Here is a 15,427-nt window from a genome sequence, read left to right on the forward strand (position 1 = left end):
CATGTGAAACATTTATTTTGAATGATGATGTTTTACGAGGGGTGGAGAAATTAAATTTGGTTATTGACACGCTAGCAGAAGATTTGCTAGCAATATAGGCTGCCAATGACTCAGAAGTGGTGTCCGACGAAAGTCGAGACACAAAAACTTGCCTACGAGGGGCAACTGCCGTTAAAATAGGCGCTGATGGGGCTTTAGGTAATACAGGAGTTGGAGGAGCTAATGAGGCACAATGATTGTTTTGAACAATCTGGCCAAGATTGCGCGCAGGTCTACCTTTGCGGCCATGAGCTGACGGGGCTGAGGCTTAACTGGGACGGGATCAGGTACGGGCTCTACTGGGACTACTACAGGGGTTGAAATAGGGGTAATTGGACAGTCGCTTGGAGAAGGAGATAGGGACAACATTGGAGATACATCCAATTTGCTAGGAAGGGACAAGAAAGGCGTAGGTGTCTGAACAGACGTAGAGGGCAATTGCAAAAGTTGAGGCTCCAACCGGCGATTGGTTGGGGACTCGAATTTATAGTTGCCAAGCAACTCGAAACTCGAGTCAAAATTACTCGTGAGCTGCTTAGCCACACTATTCAATTTTAAGAACTGATTTCTCACAGAATTATACATTCTGGAGAAATCAATTTGCTTGTCGATGCATTTTGGGCACGACCCAGAATTTATTAATTGATTTATTAATGGACGACAAAAAAGAGTGTCATCCCTTTTATTTAGAGCCTGCTCATAGCTAGGAATGTTCAGTGACTTTCCGAAGATACCCTGAAAACAACGTTTTATTAGGGGTATAGACGGTTCGGTGGAGAAAATGTGATAACTGATACCAAGTGTCTTTCATATTATAGCTATCGACAATTGCGATTGCTTGTCAGTGCTGAAATTTTAATTAGATTTTAGTTTTCCATTTAAAGTGAAAAGGGGTTCGAGTCCAAGTGAGGAAATTTATTTAAATTTACTTGAATTACTGGAAAGCAAAGAAAGTCGTAAAGGCTATCGTATAAAGCTGCATTTTTGGGAGAAGGTTCAGAGTATTCCCTAGGGCAAGAAGAAAATATATAGCTTAGATGCTTCAAAACTCCACAATTTGTATCGCTTAGTGTACCATGAATATTGTATTATTGGCATTTGTATACTAAATATTCCTTGAAATAAAAACTTGCCAGTTCTCTGATATCCATAGCTATGGACAATATTAAATCTACTAATATTGTATTAATTATAATGTTTTTTGCCAGAATTGCTTAATGTAAATGATTAGTATATGTATGCAAATTATATTCAAAGACCTTGCAGTTTAGTTGGCGTTTGGAATTTAGTGTTTATGTCTAATTGTCTGTTTTACAATTCTAATAATTGTACGGGCCTTAACTTAATCTCAATCAAAGTCAAAGTTAGAAGTTCTAGTTATTACCTTTCAATGTGTCCGACTTCTGCGTTTGGTAACCAGCTCATTCTGGAAAAAATATACTCCCAAAGATTTTGTTTCACATTCCCTTGAGCTGCTCGATGAGTCCGGTTATGCTCTGCCGTGACAACTTCTCTCTGCTGTGTACTCTGCCAAATTGAGGTTGGAAATAATTTATAGCCCGAACCTTATCAGAAAGCGCTTGTATTCCACCTCTGTACACAAGGAATCCTAAGTATTCTTCGCTCTTTTTGAAAAGTTTGAATTTATTTTAGGCGACTCTTATGACCGCGTTTTGAAGACTTTTCGATGGATTCAAATATTATCTCGTCTACATAGACTTAATTAGTTCCCCGACATTATTTCCGGATGATAATTTCGTTTGCCCTCTGGAATATAACCCAAAGTCTCTAGAATCCATACATTGTTTTTATAAGGCAGAAGGAGGCATGTCTGACCCCATAAAGTATATACATTCTTGATCATGACGACGAGCTGAGTTACGTCCGTTTCTATTAACGCGTCTTTATCAGGAACCACAAAAAAAATGGTCTAATTAAATAAATGTTGGCCACAAGCGATTGATAAATTAAAAGGTTAAGTCGCAGGTGAAACTTACAGACATACCTTCCTTTGCCCCCAACAAAAATTGATTTTTAAAGCTATTATTTGAATGGCGTGAATATGTATATTTTATGAGGTTTGGACAACAAGCACAGAAGTTTTCAAGATAAAATTTCCAATGAACACAGGTCTAGAATATTATTCGACGTACAATCTTTGGGTTTGGTATTTACACAAAAATATGGATCCCATTTTTATGTCCTAAAAATTTCATAGGCAATGGACAGTAAACAAAAACGAAGTAAATCGCGGAAAGCAGCGGAAACGCATGTGTGCGCGTGCATGCGTTTACGCATGTGAAACAAGGAAGCTCGAATGCTTGTGGGCAATCCCCACCAGATACTTCGGGCGTTTGAAATTAAGAATTTTTAGGCATGCTTTATTTTAATATTATTGTATTTTACTCAACATAGCATAAATTTGGGTACCTTTACAGTTGCATAAAGAGAAGACCTCGGTTATTGAAGCTATTAAGAGAAGTTAAGAGAGGAGGAAGCACAGCCGCTGTATAACGTGTCTGCTTATTATATCCTAGCAGAGTGTATTATAATTTTGTCGTGAAATGTGTAACGCATAGAAGGAGACATCTCCGACCCCATAAAACGTATTCTTGATCACTATCAACAGCCGAGTCGATAGAGCCATGTCCGTCTGTCCGTCTGTCTGTTTCTATGCGAACTAGTCCGTCAGTTTTAAAGCTATCTTAATGAAACTTTGCAGAAGTCCCTATTTCTGTTGAACGCAGAACATATGTCAAAACTGGATCGGACCACTATATCATATAGCTGCCATAGGAACGATCGGTCGAAAATTAATTTTTTGTATGAAAAAACATTTTGTTTATCAAGATATCTTGACCAAACTCGGCATTTATTAGTTCTACTAAGCTCCTCATATGTATGCAAAATCCTATTAAGATTGGACCACTATATCATATAGATGCCATAGGAACGATCGGTCGAACATTAAGTTTTTGTATAAAAAAACATATTGTTTATCAAGATATCTTGACCAAACTCGGCATTTATTAGTTTTACTATGCTCCTCATATATATTCAAAATCCTATTAAGATCGGACAACTATATCATAAATCTGCCATAGGAATGATCAGTCGAAAACTAGGTTTTTCATTAAAAACTTTTTTTGTTTATCAATATATCTTGACCAAACTCGGCATTACCTCTTTTCCCTGTGCTTTTTAGATACGGGCAAAGCACTATAAGCATCATGAAAAGGTTGGGTCTGCAAGGGTATTAGATATTCGGCGTGCCGAAGATAGCCTTTCTTTCTCGTCGTGTGTATTTCTTTTTGAGTACGTACTTTAAAGGGAAATTTAAAAGTAACTTTAAAAAAGTCATTTAAATTAGTAAAAATAAACTTTCCGCAAACGTTTTTTACGCCGAGCTCGAACTCGATCGTATGAAGAAAGAAAGTTATAAATAGTATGTTTAAATTTTATTTATAATTTTATTCTGGTTCGCAATTGATCAATATACACATAGTATTATTGGTACTTATAAGTACTAATAAAGTAACCGATAGCACTCTTACGTTTAGTAGTTAAAATTCACTTTCATTAATGATGAAAGCGCAAACTACTTATGAACCTAACATATATATGTTGTATACATTAGTATTTTACTAACCAGAACTAGCAATAGATTATGTTCACAGCCAATTTGTCAACGTACAATAAATATTCTTTCAATTTTCGCACATGCCGATACCTTACAATTATTATTGTACTAAGTAACTTATATCTTAAAATAAAAAAAAAAAACAGAAACATTTCGTTATTGTATGTACGTATACATAAGGTATATATATTTATATATATGCATATACATATATATATATATATATTACGTATTGCATGATACATATAAAAATATATATACATTTACATGTATCATGAAAAACTTGGGGATTTTTTAACACATGCATACATGTACATGTTTGCACACCAGATTGATCATATATATAATGTATATATGTGTGTAGATATGTATATATAAGTATATATATATACATTATATAAATATCTACGTATTACATGATGCATATATAAATATACTATTTCATGGAATACTTAGATATTTTATTAAACATATCTACATATATTGATAGACATGCATACATGTTTGCATGTATAAAATATGTTCATTATCTAAACAATTGAATTAATATTAAATAAATTAAGCAATTTGAAGAATACATGACTCTGAGATGGCTCTAAAGCTAAAATCAAAGAGTAATTAACATTTTCATTTAAAATAATTTAGCTTCAATATCGGATATATTGAGTACATATGCATATGCCTGTACACGGATTTTGAGTAGGTTCAAGTAAGTAAGTTGTGTAGGTAGCATGTCTTTCAAACTAAATTGGAATTTTTAGTCTTAGCGTTAGTATCTTTAATTAATACTCCTACAACGACTTCTTACAAATACCTGGAACGACGTCAGTGCAAAGACCCAGAAATATTTCATTGTATTTTAAAAATAAATACAGTCTAAAGTCTCGATTCGTCTTATTGCTTGGAAGATTTTTTTTGAAAGCAAACGTACATTGTGATAATCCCACATTCTTCGTATGAGCCATGTTTTTAGACATTTTTATCAAGTATCTCAAGATTACATCTTAATTACCATGTACCCACATATAGATACATATATTCACAAATGTACTTATATGTGTATTTGTCACAATTGTTACTAAATCTAATATTGTCGCAATTATTTTAATTTTATATGCATCTATATCCATACTTGTATGAACAATGTGTATAAAATAGCATATTTGTATAATATATTTGCAAGGTAGAAGGAGAGTATGCTATTAGTCTTATGAATTACATAATTTATACATTTTAATATATTTCATTATATTTAGTTCTCACATGTTTTTGCTTACGTTCATATGCATGAATATACTTTTGAATATAATTAGTATAACTAACGTAGTCTTTCAAAAATACATACATATTTTATTTATTATTTATATCATAGTTCAGAACCATTTATGCTATTGTGCTTAGCCTTGCAAGAATGAATATCAAATTCTATAGACCTACACGCCAACATTTATAATATTTTATTGGGATGTATGTATATAAGGAGGACATATTTACCAATATTTTAAGCTGGCCAAAGCTATGTATAAAAATATTTTGGTTTAATTATTGAAATGATTTTGTGCCACTTTTATTGTTATTACTTTTCAGATCTGCTAAGTTTTCATTATTTAACAATTATCGACAAATCAATTAATGAACAAAGCTAATATGTTAATAACCAACAGTACATATACTATGTATTCATGTTGCATGCCAATATCTTCCATGATATTTAATATTTTAATTTTTTTCAAGCGGTCGCCACTGCTATTAAATGTCACAACAAATTATGTGATTACATACGTCCCAATAAAATGTAATAATAAATATTTATATATGTTATAATATATGTATAAACATGTTGTAATATACATATGTTATAATATATGTTCAGTTATTTGGAAGTTGGACAAGTCTCTGAACTGTGCAAATGTTCCATATTCTCATCATCATCATATTCTCATCAATGCTCCCAAAACCGTACACATTATTATTATATTATTATTATGTAAGCCTCCGTACGTATATTTAGTGACCGATTCAATAGAAGTTGTGCATGTAATCTAAATATGCATGTATTTATGTGCATGGGTACATACTTGCATTTGAAACATAGGCATACAAATATGTCTGTATGCATGAGTATATCATTAGACCATTGATAAATTCATACATTCCACATAAATTGGTAGCCCTAGATGCTATTTAATGCATATACATATATATATATATATATATATATATATATATATATATATATATATATATATATATATATATATATATACATACATGCATAGGTTATTGAATATATGTGTTGAGATACACCTATTGGTGCTTATTTTTATAGAATTCTCTAAGGTACGTTTTCTTTAAAATAGCATTAACTTCTAGATGTTCTATGTACAGTTGCTTAAATTTAAATGAAAATTATTTAATTAAAAATAGATGATGTTGACATATGCCATTAAACATATTTATATATATATATATATATCAGTTATGGCTTGCCCAAAGCCCAGCTTGTTGATATTCTGTCAATAGCTCACGATACGTAATCCCGATTTGGATTTGTTGAGTATTCATCGGTAAAACGACCCGTTGCTGAAATCAAAAAAATTTCAATTTGTGTGTACTAATTTCATTTAAATCTTAAAATACGAGATGTCTTTTAAAATTGTTAATCTAAATTGCAACATACCTATGGTTTTCATAATAAATTAACTGGTATTTCGCATCTTTTCCTTTCCTCTCCTCTAAGTAAGACATGAATTCCCCATTTCCCGCACGATTAAAAATCGAATCACTATCTTAAACTTTACGTCTAATGTTATGATTTCCATAGATATTTGGAAATGAGTTTAAAATCCTTTGCATTAGGGCAAAAGGTTGAAAGCCGGCAAATAAAATTCGTTCATACAACTTTTGAAGCGCATTTTTCATTTAAAAGGAAGTTGAAACATGTCCCAATGAATTTTCATAAAGATCCTTAAAAATGAATTTAAGCAAACAATTTTCCTTACCAACCCGTTTCAAAAAAATGTGAAGCACCTCTTATAAAAATTTGACCAAATAAGTTTGGTAAAAATAACTATAATTTTTATGTGTTAACCTTGAGTCAGTTAGTCAGTCAGGACAAACAGTTTTTTATATGGATCCTGAACCCATGTTAAAAATAAATAAATATAAATTTCTGGGAACTAAAAACTTACCATCTTCCATTAATATAACCTGTGTATTTTCTATATTTGTACTAGCTACAGAGTGCGGAATTAAATTAAAATCGTCTTCTGGAAGTCCATTGTTCCAACGGGATCTGATACTTGAACGGTGTGCAGAGGTCACAGCCATAGTTGGGGTTGAATATAGGCTTAGATTTGTAGGACTTATAACACCTGACATTGTGGAAATAGATCCGGCATATCCAAGTAACTGCAAGTATAAATATTTTCCAAATGTATTACCCGCATATAGTCCGAAAAGTGTATTATACATGGGTAAATGTATAACAACAGATAAAAGGAGGCATCACCAACAATTATATATATTATATATTCTTGATCAGCATCAATGGCAGATACGATTGAGCTGTGCTTGTCTGCCTAAAAGCATCGATAATTTATATGAAATCGATATAAATCTATATCGAAATCCAACTTTCAAAGAGATACGAAATTAGCTATGTAGCCTGTTGTTTAATTTACACAGATAGCGAAATCTTTTTGGTTACCTCCCTAGTTCCACAATTAATGTAGAATTTTTTTAAGCATAGTCTAAGAGTTTGTTATTTACACACATTTGGATACCATATGTATGCCCCAATATTTATTAAAGATCGGATTAATAGCAGCGAAGCAAAAAAACATTTCCCATAGTGTCTAGCACTCCCCACTATATACATTCAATATGAGTTTATCGCGATTCGGAGAATTACCTTCTGACTACTTTAAAATCATTAGTAACTTTTTCTCTTTAAATAATGGCATGGATGCTCTAATAAAACTATAAGCATATAAGTGGCTATGTTTCCTAGGGATATAGTTGGGCAATAGTCTTAAACTTTGATTTGAATTTCATTGCCGCAGACTCTCTTCGATAATAATGCTACCTGAATAAATTAATCAAAATAAAATGGCTTCTTATCGCTTGTGGCCCAATGTGGTAATATGCGATCCAAATCTAGGCTCTAAATACAAATACCCATACATTTGAGCCTTGACAATGCATTACTTACCGATGTTGATTGAGAATGAAAGTGATTAAAGTACTCCCGACTATTAGTTGAAGGATACATTGGCGCTGCGATTCGAGTTAGAGAATTTAGCGACATTTTACATCGAGCATCTTCGGTAGAAACATGAGGGCTCGGCGATTGATGTGGTTGTGGTGAGGTTCTTGAGACAAGTGTTGTGCAGTCGACGTTAGTATTAGGATCTGTATCGGAGTTAATCGGACTGTGATTGCTTTCCATAGAATTAATAGTTCTATTCTCATCATCGACCAAACCGGTCTTCGGTACGCACAGGCTTGAAGACTGACTAACCGCAGACGATGGCGGTGATTGAACCATTGCCAAATCTCCGCTGGTTCGAATTATGGCCACAGGTCGTGCCATCGGCGGCAGCATGGGCGGCAGCATTGTGCTGTGATAGTGCGTCGAGGGTGCAGCCGTGGCCAGTTTTGAATTTCTGAGTTGTTGGTGTATCTGATAGTGTGGCGAGTGGGTGTGGCTGTGCGCGGACAGTTGATGCGAGTGAGGGTGCTGAAACACGGGATTCTCAGAAGTTAAGGTTGTTGAATGGCCCCCATCCTGGCACACGTATGTGACAAAATCGGCAATGTCATGAGGCTCTGATTGCTGTTGTTGCTCAGACTGGGATTGGGCATGCTCATGCTCCTGATCTAATATCGTAGTGTGTGGCTGAAGTCTTGGGCTGCTATGCTGCGGATAATACAGTGTATTGACTGGGCTAACAGAGGTGGCCAGAAACGTGGAACAGTTATGGTGCAGAATTGCTATAAAAGAGAACAAATTTTTGTATACAGATTAATATTTGGCTTGGCAGTTAAATTAAAATGGAATTACAAGAACAAGTACGGGTGCTCTAGACGGGAGTGCCCGACTTGAGAATACCCTGAACCATCTTCTACCAATACCAAATGCAGCTCACTCTAGAGGGGAGGGGGCAGTAGCTGTTTATAGAAAGTTTCTATATATAGATATACTATTCTAGAAGTTGCATACTATTCTATATAATATTCTATAATATTCTATATATCAAGTTTCGTGACTTTAGATCTTAAAAACTAAGAGATATGCTCAAAAACAGTATTTTAATATCGATTTTTATAGATTGCTTAGCAACAGGGGCAACTATTCGATTATTGAAAACAAGACTCTAGCTCTAACAGTTTCTATTGATCAAGAATGCTTTGCGGGCTCGGAGATGATTCCTTCTGCCGGCACAAAACAAAATACCCTTCTCACCGATGTACAATGGGTTCAGGGTATAAAAATATGTTCTTTTTCGGGAGCCGAAGGTTAAAACTCTTTCAGGCATATAGTAGAACATAAAACAGGAAATATATATGTAATTTGTGTGATATCGACAAAAAGTGTTTAGCTCGTTCTGTGTATGCTGTCCGGGATTCATGCGTACGATTCAGGTCGTCTGCCTGATCTCTTGACATACATATAAGCTTTATGGGTTGGGGATGATTTGTCCCGCCTGTTTAATTATTTTCCCTATTTAAATTAATATTAACAATTTTCGTAGGTTCAGGCTAAATATAACTGCTTTGTTTCTTAAGATATTCAAACCAATCGTAAGCAATCAAGCTTATCGGCATCGGACAACTATAACACTTACTATTTCTGTTTCCAAATGCACTTAAACTATAATCATAATCTAATGCTAATCTCACTTTGATTTAGTATAGCTACCAAAGAATAAATGTGATTATTGTTTCTTTATTTTATATGATCATTGAATTATGGTCTGAACTGTGTATTTTCGGATGTTTAAGCAATTATTGTTGTGTGAGCGTCAAAACCATAATTAGGCGAATAAGTATTGGGATGGGGATCTTTAGAGTGCAAAGGAAGACGACACTTGAATAATATAAATATCTAAGCCACTTTCTTATCCATGGTTAATGTTTGTTCAAGTTAGCCTGTACAGTAAGTAGTATTACCTTCTGTTGAACGAATTGGTGCCATAGTTGTTGCAATTGGTCTGCTGTTTAATGGGGTGTATCGATGCAGAGATATTGAAGAAGATTCAGAGGTAGCCGCGGGCTCGCCATTGGAATTGATGTTATCTGCCGATCGAAGAATCACGGAAAAACTGCCGGTTGTACAATTGTCCGTGCTTGTACTTGTACGGGAAATAGCTGGCGGCGAAGAGCTGTGATCTATCTTACATGCATCGGTGGAACCATTTGTTGTATCCGCCCGTAACATGGGAGATGTCGATAAATGCACACTTCTCTGATTCTGATCGACAAAGTCAACTGAAACGAACGATGTGAGTTGGGCTTACAATATAATCCCATTGCTATTAAATATTCAGCTACTTACTGCTAAAACCACCTGGAATCGGGTTGGCGACAATAGCTCCCGCCTGAGCCCGACCTTGTGAGCTGGATATTGGCGAATCTGGGGTCAATTGGTATGTGTTGCAGTCAAAGGCAGCTCCCATATTCTCCCGCTTTATGATGTTCGTATGCAAGCTATTGTCGCTTATTTCATCGAGTATTGAATCTAAAATAGAGCAGAAATAAATATTTATTTTAAGGCTAATTAAATGATAGTGCACCTTTGGATAGTGTCCAGAGTTCTTGCGATGAAAAGACTCCTGTTGCCAGAATAATATCGTTGCAAACAACTCCATTGTATGGATTATGTCTTAGACTTTTCGTTTTTGCATCATTCTCAGCATCTTCCTTTCTGTCAACTGACAAATTATTGTTTCGATTGTGACCACAAACGGCGGCTGATCTTGTCATAGTGGAATTTGCGACTGGATTTATCGTTGAGTTATGCGTATTGATAAAGTTTGCCAAATACAAGTCCAACTCTCTGACAGAGACGTTAATGTGGTATGGATTCACACATAGACCCGGATGAAGGCATTCTGGGTTCTTTTCCAAGCGCTCTCCATCCGTACTCTCCAATGGTATGGCCTTAAATAGGATAACCATAACCAGGTCCAGGCGCCAGACTTTGTCAGCCTGCCTCAAGCAATCGATGCGTCGCATTTTGCCCTTTTGGTCGGGATTGGAGAGGACACAAATCGATTTGCGTTTGCCGATTATCGATTGAACAAAATCCTCCCGACTCTCTTGTGTTATGTCCTTTCTTAATTTACCCAAAAGACGGGAAGCCCATTTTTGTTTCACTTCTGTTTTTTCATTCTGCAATCAACACGTTCAGATTATTTATTTAGATTTATTTAGAATAATGTTAAGTCTTCAGGCCATACCTGTAGCTCGTCCTTGCAATGCCTTTCTTCTTCCAAGGACATACGCTTTTCGTGCTTCTTGTAATACTTGCGTTTAGCAGCTTGCAAGTTAAACCAAGAGTACGAGAATGATTTGACGTATGGTAATAATGCCTCAATGAAGGGGTGAAATTCATCCTACATTATACACAGAGAGAGACACAAATACTTACAAACCAAATTTAATATCATTTAACAGCAGTCGAAAGTTTTCACAATTTTACTGCCAATTTACCCCATCAAATAATCCAGGTTAAGCAAATGTGGCATATGTTGAAAATGAACCCGTATAAAAAAGTTTTAAAAAGTGTCAATTTAATTGGGAATCTATTCTAAATGTTTTACTTTTTTTTTAACGTTAAACGATTTCATTTTCAACATTGAATGATTAGAAAACGTGAAAAAGTGAAAACTTTTGTGTGCTGGACTTTTAAAACATTTTTCTAGTGGCTCACATTAAAACATTTAACACACCAAAACGCTTTTGAAACAAATTGTATTATTCCAAATAATATTTATCAAGCATTCATATAGAAGAAATGAGAGTTACGGATATACAAATTAAAAATAAACACTAATGGATTGGGTAAAAATTACAATCGGTGAAATGGATTGGAAATTGCTGAGCGCTATCTCCAATAAAAAGACATTTATTAAATTAACTATAGTCTTTTCCAAAAATTACAAAGTGCTGGCTGCCTCTTTTTTATTAAGAAGTCTGTCGACATTAACTCAATTTTTCAATGCTATTAACAGTAGATACTCCAATCTCTTGAAATCACGAATCGCGAAAATTCGTGAAATCAATCCGATCACAAATCACAAATCGCGAAAATTCGTGAAATCAATCCGATCACAAACAGCCGCAATCGGCTGTTTTTGGACATATCTTTGTATTTTTTTTTTGTACAGTGGTCGGCACAAATATTTATCGACAGAAATTTTTGTGAATTTCTATATTTTGAAAAAGTTTATTATATCATATTACTTATACAATTTGTATATTTGATTTAGGCATATTAAATTTACAATTATCATATTCAAATGAATTTAGAAAGCGATGATAGTCATAAAAAATGTTTGTCAAAATAATTATCCCGACAACTGTGTATGTAAAAGCAAAATAAAATTCGATTTATTTAGAAATTTATATTGAAAAAACTTCGTATAACTCCCATAGAAATATTCTCACGAAAATCGAGTAGTTATACACGACATGATATATATCAATACTTTGCTTTAAATCTGCAAAGATATTTAATCTTACTTCTAAATATTTGAGTAGCTGTCAGGACACAAATTAATAGGTGTGCTTTAAAGTATTGTGAAATACTATCAAATATATGCGCATACACACACAGCTTTAAAACACGTACTTTTTTTATGGTATATTAAATGTCTAAAGGTGTACTTATATATACACATACATACATTTTTAATACATACATATGCAATTACCATACATATATATAAATATATATATTTAGGGCGCTTTCATTGCTTAGTTTACTTTCTTATAAGCAAAACTCCTTAAGATGTAAGTCATTCATTTAAGTTTCTGAAGAATAAGCCCGAAATCGCAGTAATGGTTTTAACTACAAACAATATTTACAATCTGTATTATGTATATGTTGTCAATTTTTGGGCAATATCTGAATTCCACAGATAATTTTATCACTATTTTGAACAGCCCTACAATTAAACCCAATAAAAGATTATACAGAATTAATCCCAAAGATGAACAGGAAAAAATTTTAAATTCTCTGTGCCAGCCCAGAATTTTTTTCAAGTGCATCGTTCTCTTGCCTTGAAATAGTAATAATGTATAGTATAATATATACGTATATAGTATAATATAAATGTATATCTATATATACAATTTATTTTAATTTATTTCGTTAAACAAATTAAGAATATGATGGGGAGTACTGAAAGAAAGCGTCCTTTATAGTCGGAGCTCCGACAAAAGCATGTTTACGTAATTTTAAAAAAAACTAAAGGGTGTTCTTAACAGTTAAAAAAATAAATTGGTTTTAGAAGAGAAAAAAATAAAACATACATAGTACATAAATATACAATGCTGGAAAACACTCTTGCACAATGAAAGGAAAAATCGTATGTGAAAAGGCAACAAGATGCAGTCAAAATACTCAAATATGAGTTTTTTTTTTTTTTTTGTTAAAAATCTTAAAAATGCAAATATATATATCAACATAAAGACACCAAGAATTTTAATAAAAACTCAGAGTATCATATAATTTTTAGTTACATTTGAAATATGATTGATTAATGTTGTATTGTTGGTATTCGCAATTTTATCCTAAAAATCCAGAGCAATTATTATACCTAACAATAGAATTAGTTAACTTTGATTAGTTGCATGTAATCAGACTTATGCTAATTTTGTGGGATATTTATTCTTTCATTAGTCGACGTGAAGAGGGAAAAACATGTGAATAAAACATTTGTAACAGAAAAACTAAAAAATGTTTAAAATATTGTACTATTAACTTTTTAACTATAAAATTTGTATAATTTCAGCGCAATCTGATGCGCAAGCTTGGTTTTTAGATTTACATTTCTTTTATTTGAACCTTTGCAAGTGAGGATTGTGTTTGAAAAAATGTTCTTTGAACCGCATTTATTGTTCAGATATTGAGCTATTGGGAAGCGTCTTCTATGATGAACTCCTTACCTGTCCGGTCGAAGATGTTTGCAAATAGGAAGATACGTCCGTCTCGATCATACAGCTTCTCAGTGTATCTGGTATAAACATACCTTCCGCACTTTATTTATCATTGAATTTCTTATAAGCCGGCCTCCATCGACAAGTTCCTATAACTTATATGATGGTGCTTTAGTAAGTATTCAAGTATCAAGGCAGATATATAGCAACAATCTATGCTATATTCATCGAGTTTTATCGAATTCGTAACAAAATGAATTGCTTCACTTTACCTGCGTAATTCGAAGACTTCTTGCATGTTTTCTGCCTATCTCTGCTGGTATTCGAGTACAACAGATTTGGTTGACCTTTTCAAGTGTGCGATACTTATTCCGAATATATTCTATTGTTTGTCTGATTTTTAATCATTTTCGAGCCGTAGGTACTGGAATAACAATGAAATTGCAAATAAGACACAACAAAATATTCATTATAATCAAAAAATAATAATTATTATTGTTTACATTAGCATACGTATATATTATGTATATGTTATTTAATTAAATGTAATATATTCAATATATTTTTTGATTCGAATAACTTCGCTAGGAGCACTTTTTTCATAAGAGCATTTCATAATAATAAATAATAATAATAAATAAATTGTAATTATTATTATTTGTATTAGCATACGTATGTATTAGGCATATGTCAAATACTTTGCGAATATTTAATTTATTTAATATATTTTTTGATTTTGATTTGAATAACTGCGCTAAGAGCATTTATTTCATTAGAGCATTTCCATTCACATATTTAAAAGAAAACTTTAAGTATGTACTTTTATTCAAGTTTCATTTTGAGCGTTACACAATTATTACACAATGAATATACACATATATATATATATATATATATATATATATATATATATATATACATACTACTTATATTTATGTAGTAATGTAAAAAGTTATGCACAGAGCTCTACGATTCATACATATATATGCAATTGTAATTTTTTGAATTAAACCTAGATGCAAATAATTTTAGAACATGTTCACGGCAGTCCAGAGAATGCAGGAAAGACATACCTACATGAACACAAACAAATGTATATATATATACACACACAAAATTTGTGGGCACTCGGCACAACCGAAAAGTGACACAATAGGTGCGTTGTGCGAAACGGGTACCTTTCGACTAAACTCAAAATGATCCAATTCCCGAAGAGGAGCTGCACAGACATATAACTCTTTTCGCTCTTCGCTTTAAATGGAATCTCTTTATTGGTTCCTTGGAACCATTTCCTTGGCCAAATGCAATATGCTTAGAGGCCACATCGAATCGTTCGTTCTAAAAATGAAATACTCTCCACTCTGGTGAAGTAATGCCAGACATTCAGTATGTAAGCCAGATACATGCGCAATCATTAAAATTCTTATTGCGCATGTGGCCAATTGGCCTCAGAGAAAAGTTCAACGTGGGGTCTCTCTCTCTCTCTCTCTCTCTCTCTCTCTCTCACACACACTCTCTCTCTCTCTCTCTGTCTTTCTCACTCTTTGTCTTTCTCTTCGTATTTTCCTAGCCATACGGAAA

General features: G+C 33.4%; 1 protein-coding gene across 3 annotated transcripts; it reads right to left on the minus strand.

Moving 5' to 3' along the window:
• Nucleotides 1-5,966: 5,966 nt before the first annotated feature.
• LOC115766788 lies at nucleotides 5,967-15,106 on the minus strand. 3 transcript variants are annotated; one of them, XM_030710804.1, is made up of 10 exons: nucleotides 14,920-15,106; nucleotides 14,119-14,270; nucleotides 13,856-13,995; nucleotides 11,143-11,298; nucleotides 10,477-11,074; nucleotides 10,239-10,421; nucleotides 9,854-10,171; nucleotides 7,893-8,674; nucleotides 6,871-7,090; nucleotides 5,967-6,262 (listed from the first exon to the last, which is right to left on the minus strand). In XM_030710804.1, the coding sequence occupies exons 3-10, from the start codon at nucleotides 13,934-13,936 to the stop codon at nucleotides 6,204-6,206; spliced, it is 2,397 nt and encodes a 798-aa protein (XP_030566664.1). In that variant the 5' UTR covers nucleotides 13,937-13,995; nucleotides 14,119-14,270; nucleotides 14,920-15,106; the 3' UTR covers nucleotides 5,967-6,203. The 3 variants fall into 3 exon arrangements, with proteins under 3 accessions (XP_030566664.1, XP_030566665.1, XP_030566666.1); XM_030710805.1 differs by having other exon boundaries at nucleotides 13,856-14,001; XM_030710806.1 differs by lacking the exons at nucleotides 14,119-14,270; nucleotides 14,920-15,106 and adding an exon at nucleotides 13,430-13,506 and having other exon boundaries at nucleotides 13,856-13,937.
• Nucleotides 15,107-15,427: the final 321 nt, after the last annotated feature.

Source organism: Drosophila novamexicana, unplaced genomic scaffold (assembly GCF_003285875.2).
Source record: "Drosophila novamexicana strain 15010-1031.04,08,12 unplaced genomic scaffold, DnovRS2.1 tig00001222-arrow-arrow-pilon, whole genome shotgun sequence".
Classification (NCBI taxonomy): Eukaryota; Metazoa; Arthropoda; class Insecta; order Diptera; family Drosophilidae; genus Drosophila; species Drosophila novamexicana.

What these genes read in the sequence shown, in the direction of transcription:
- LOC115766788 (XM_030710804.1), bottom strand. Translation starts at nt 13,936, where the DNA reads ATGTTTATACCAGATACACTGAGAAGCTGTATGATCGAGACGGACGTA. An exon ending in ACTCTGGACACTATCCAAAG is followed by an intron (nt 10,422 to 10,476) that starts GTGCACTATCAT and finishes GCTCTATTTTAG; the next exon opens with ATTCAATACTCGATGAAATA. An exon ending in GATTCCAGGTGGTTTTAGCA is followed by an intron (nt 10,172 to 10,238) that starts GTAAGTAGCTGA and finishes CGTTCGTTTCAG; the next exon opens with TTGACTTTGTCGATCAGAAT.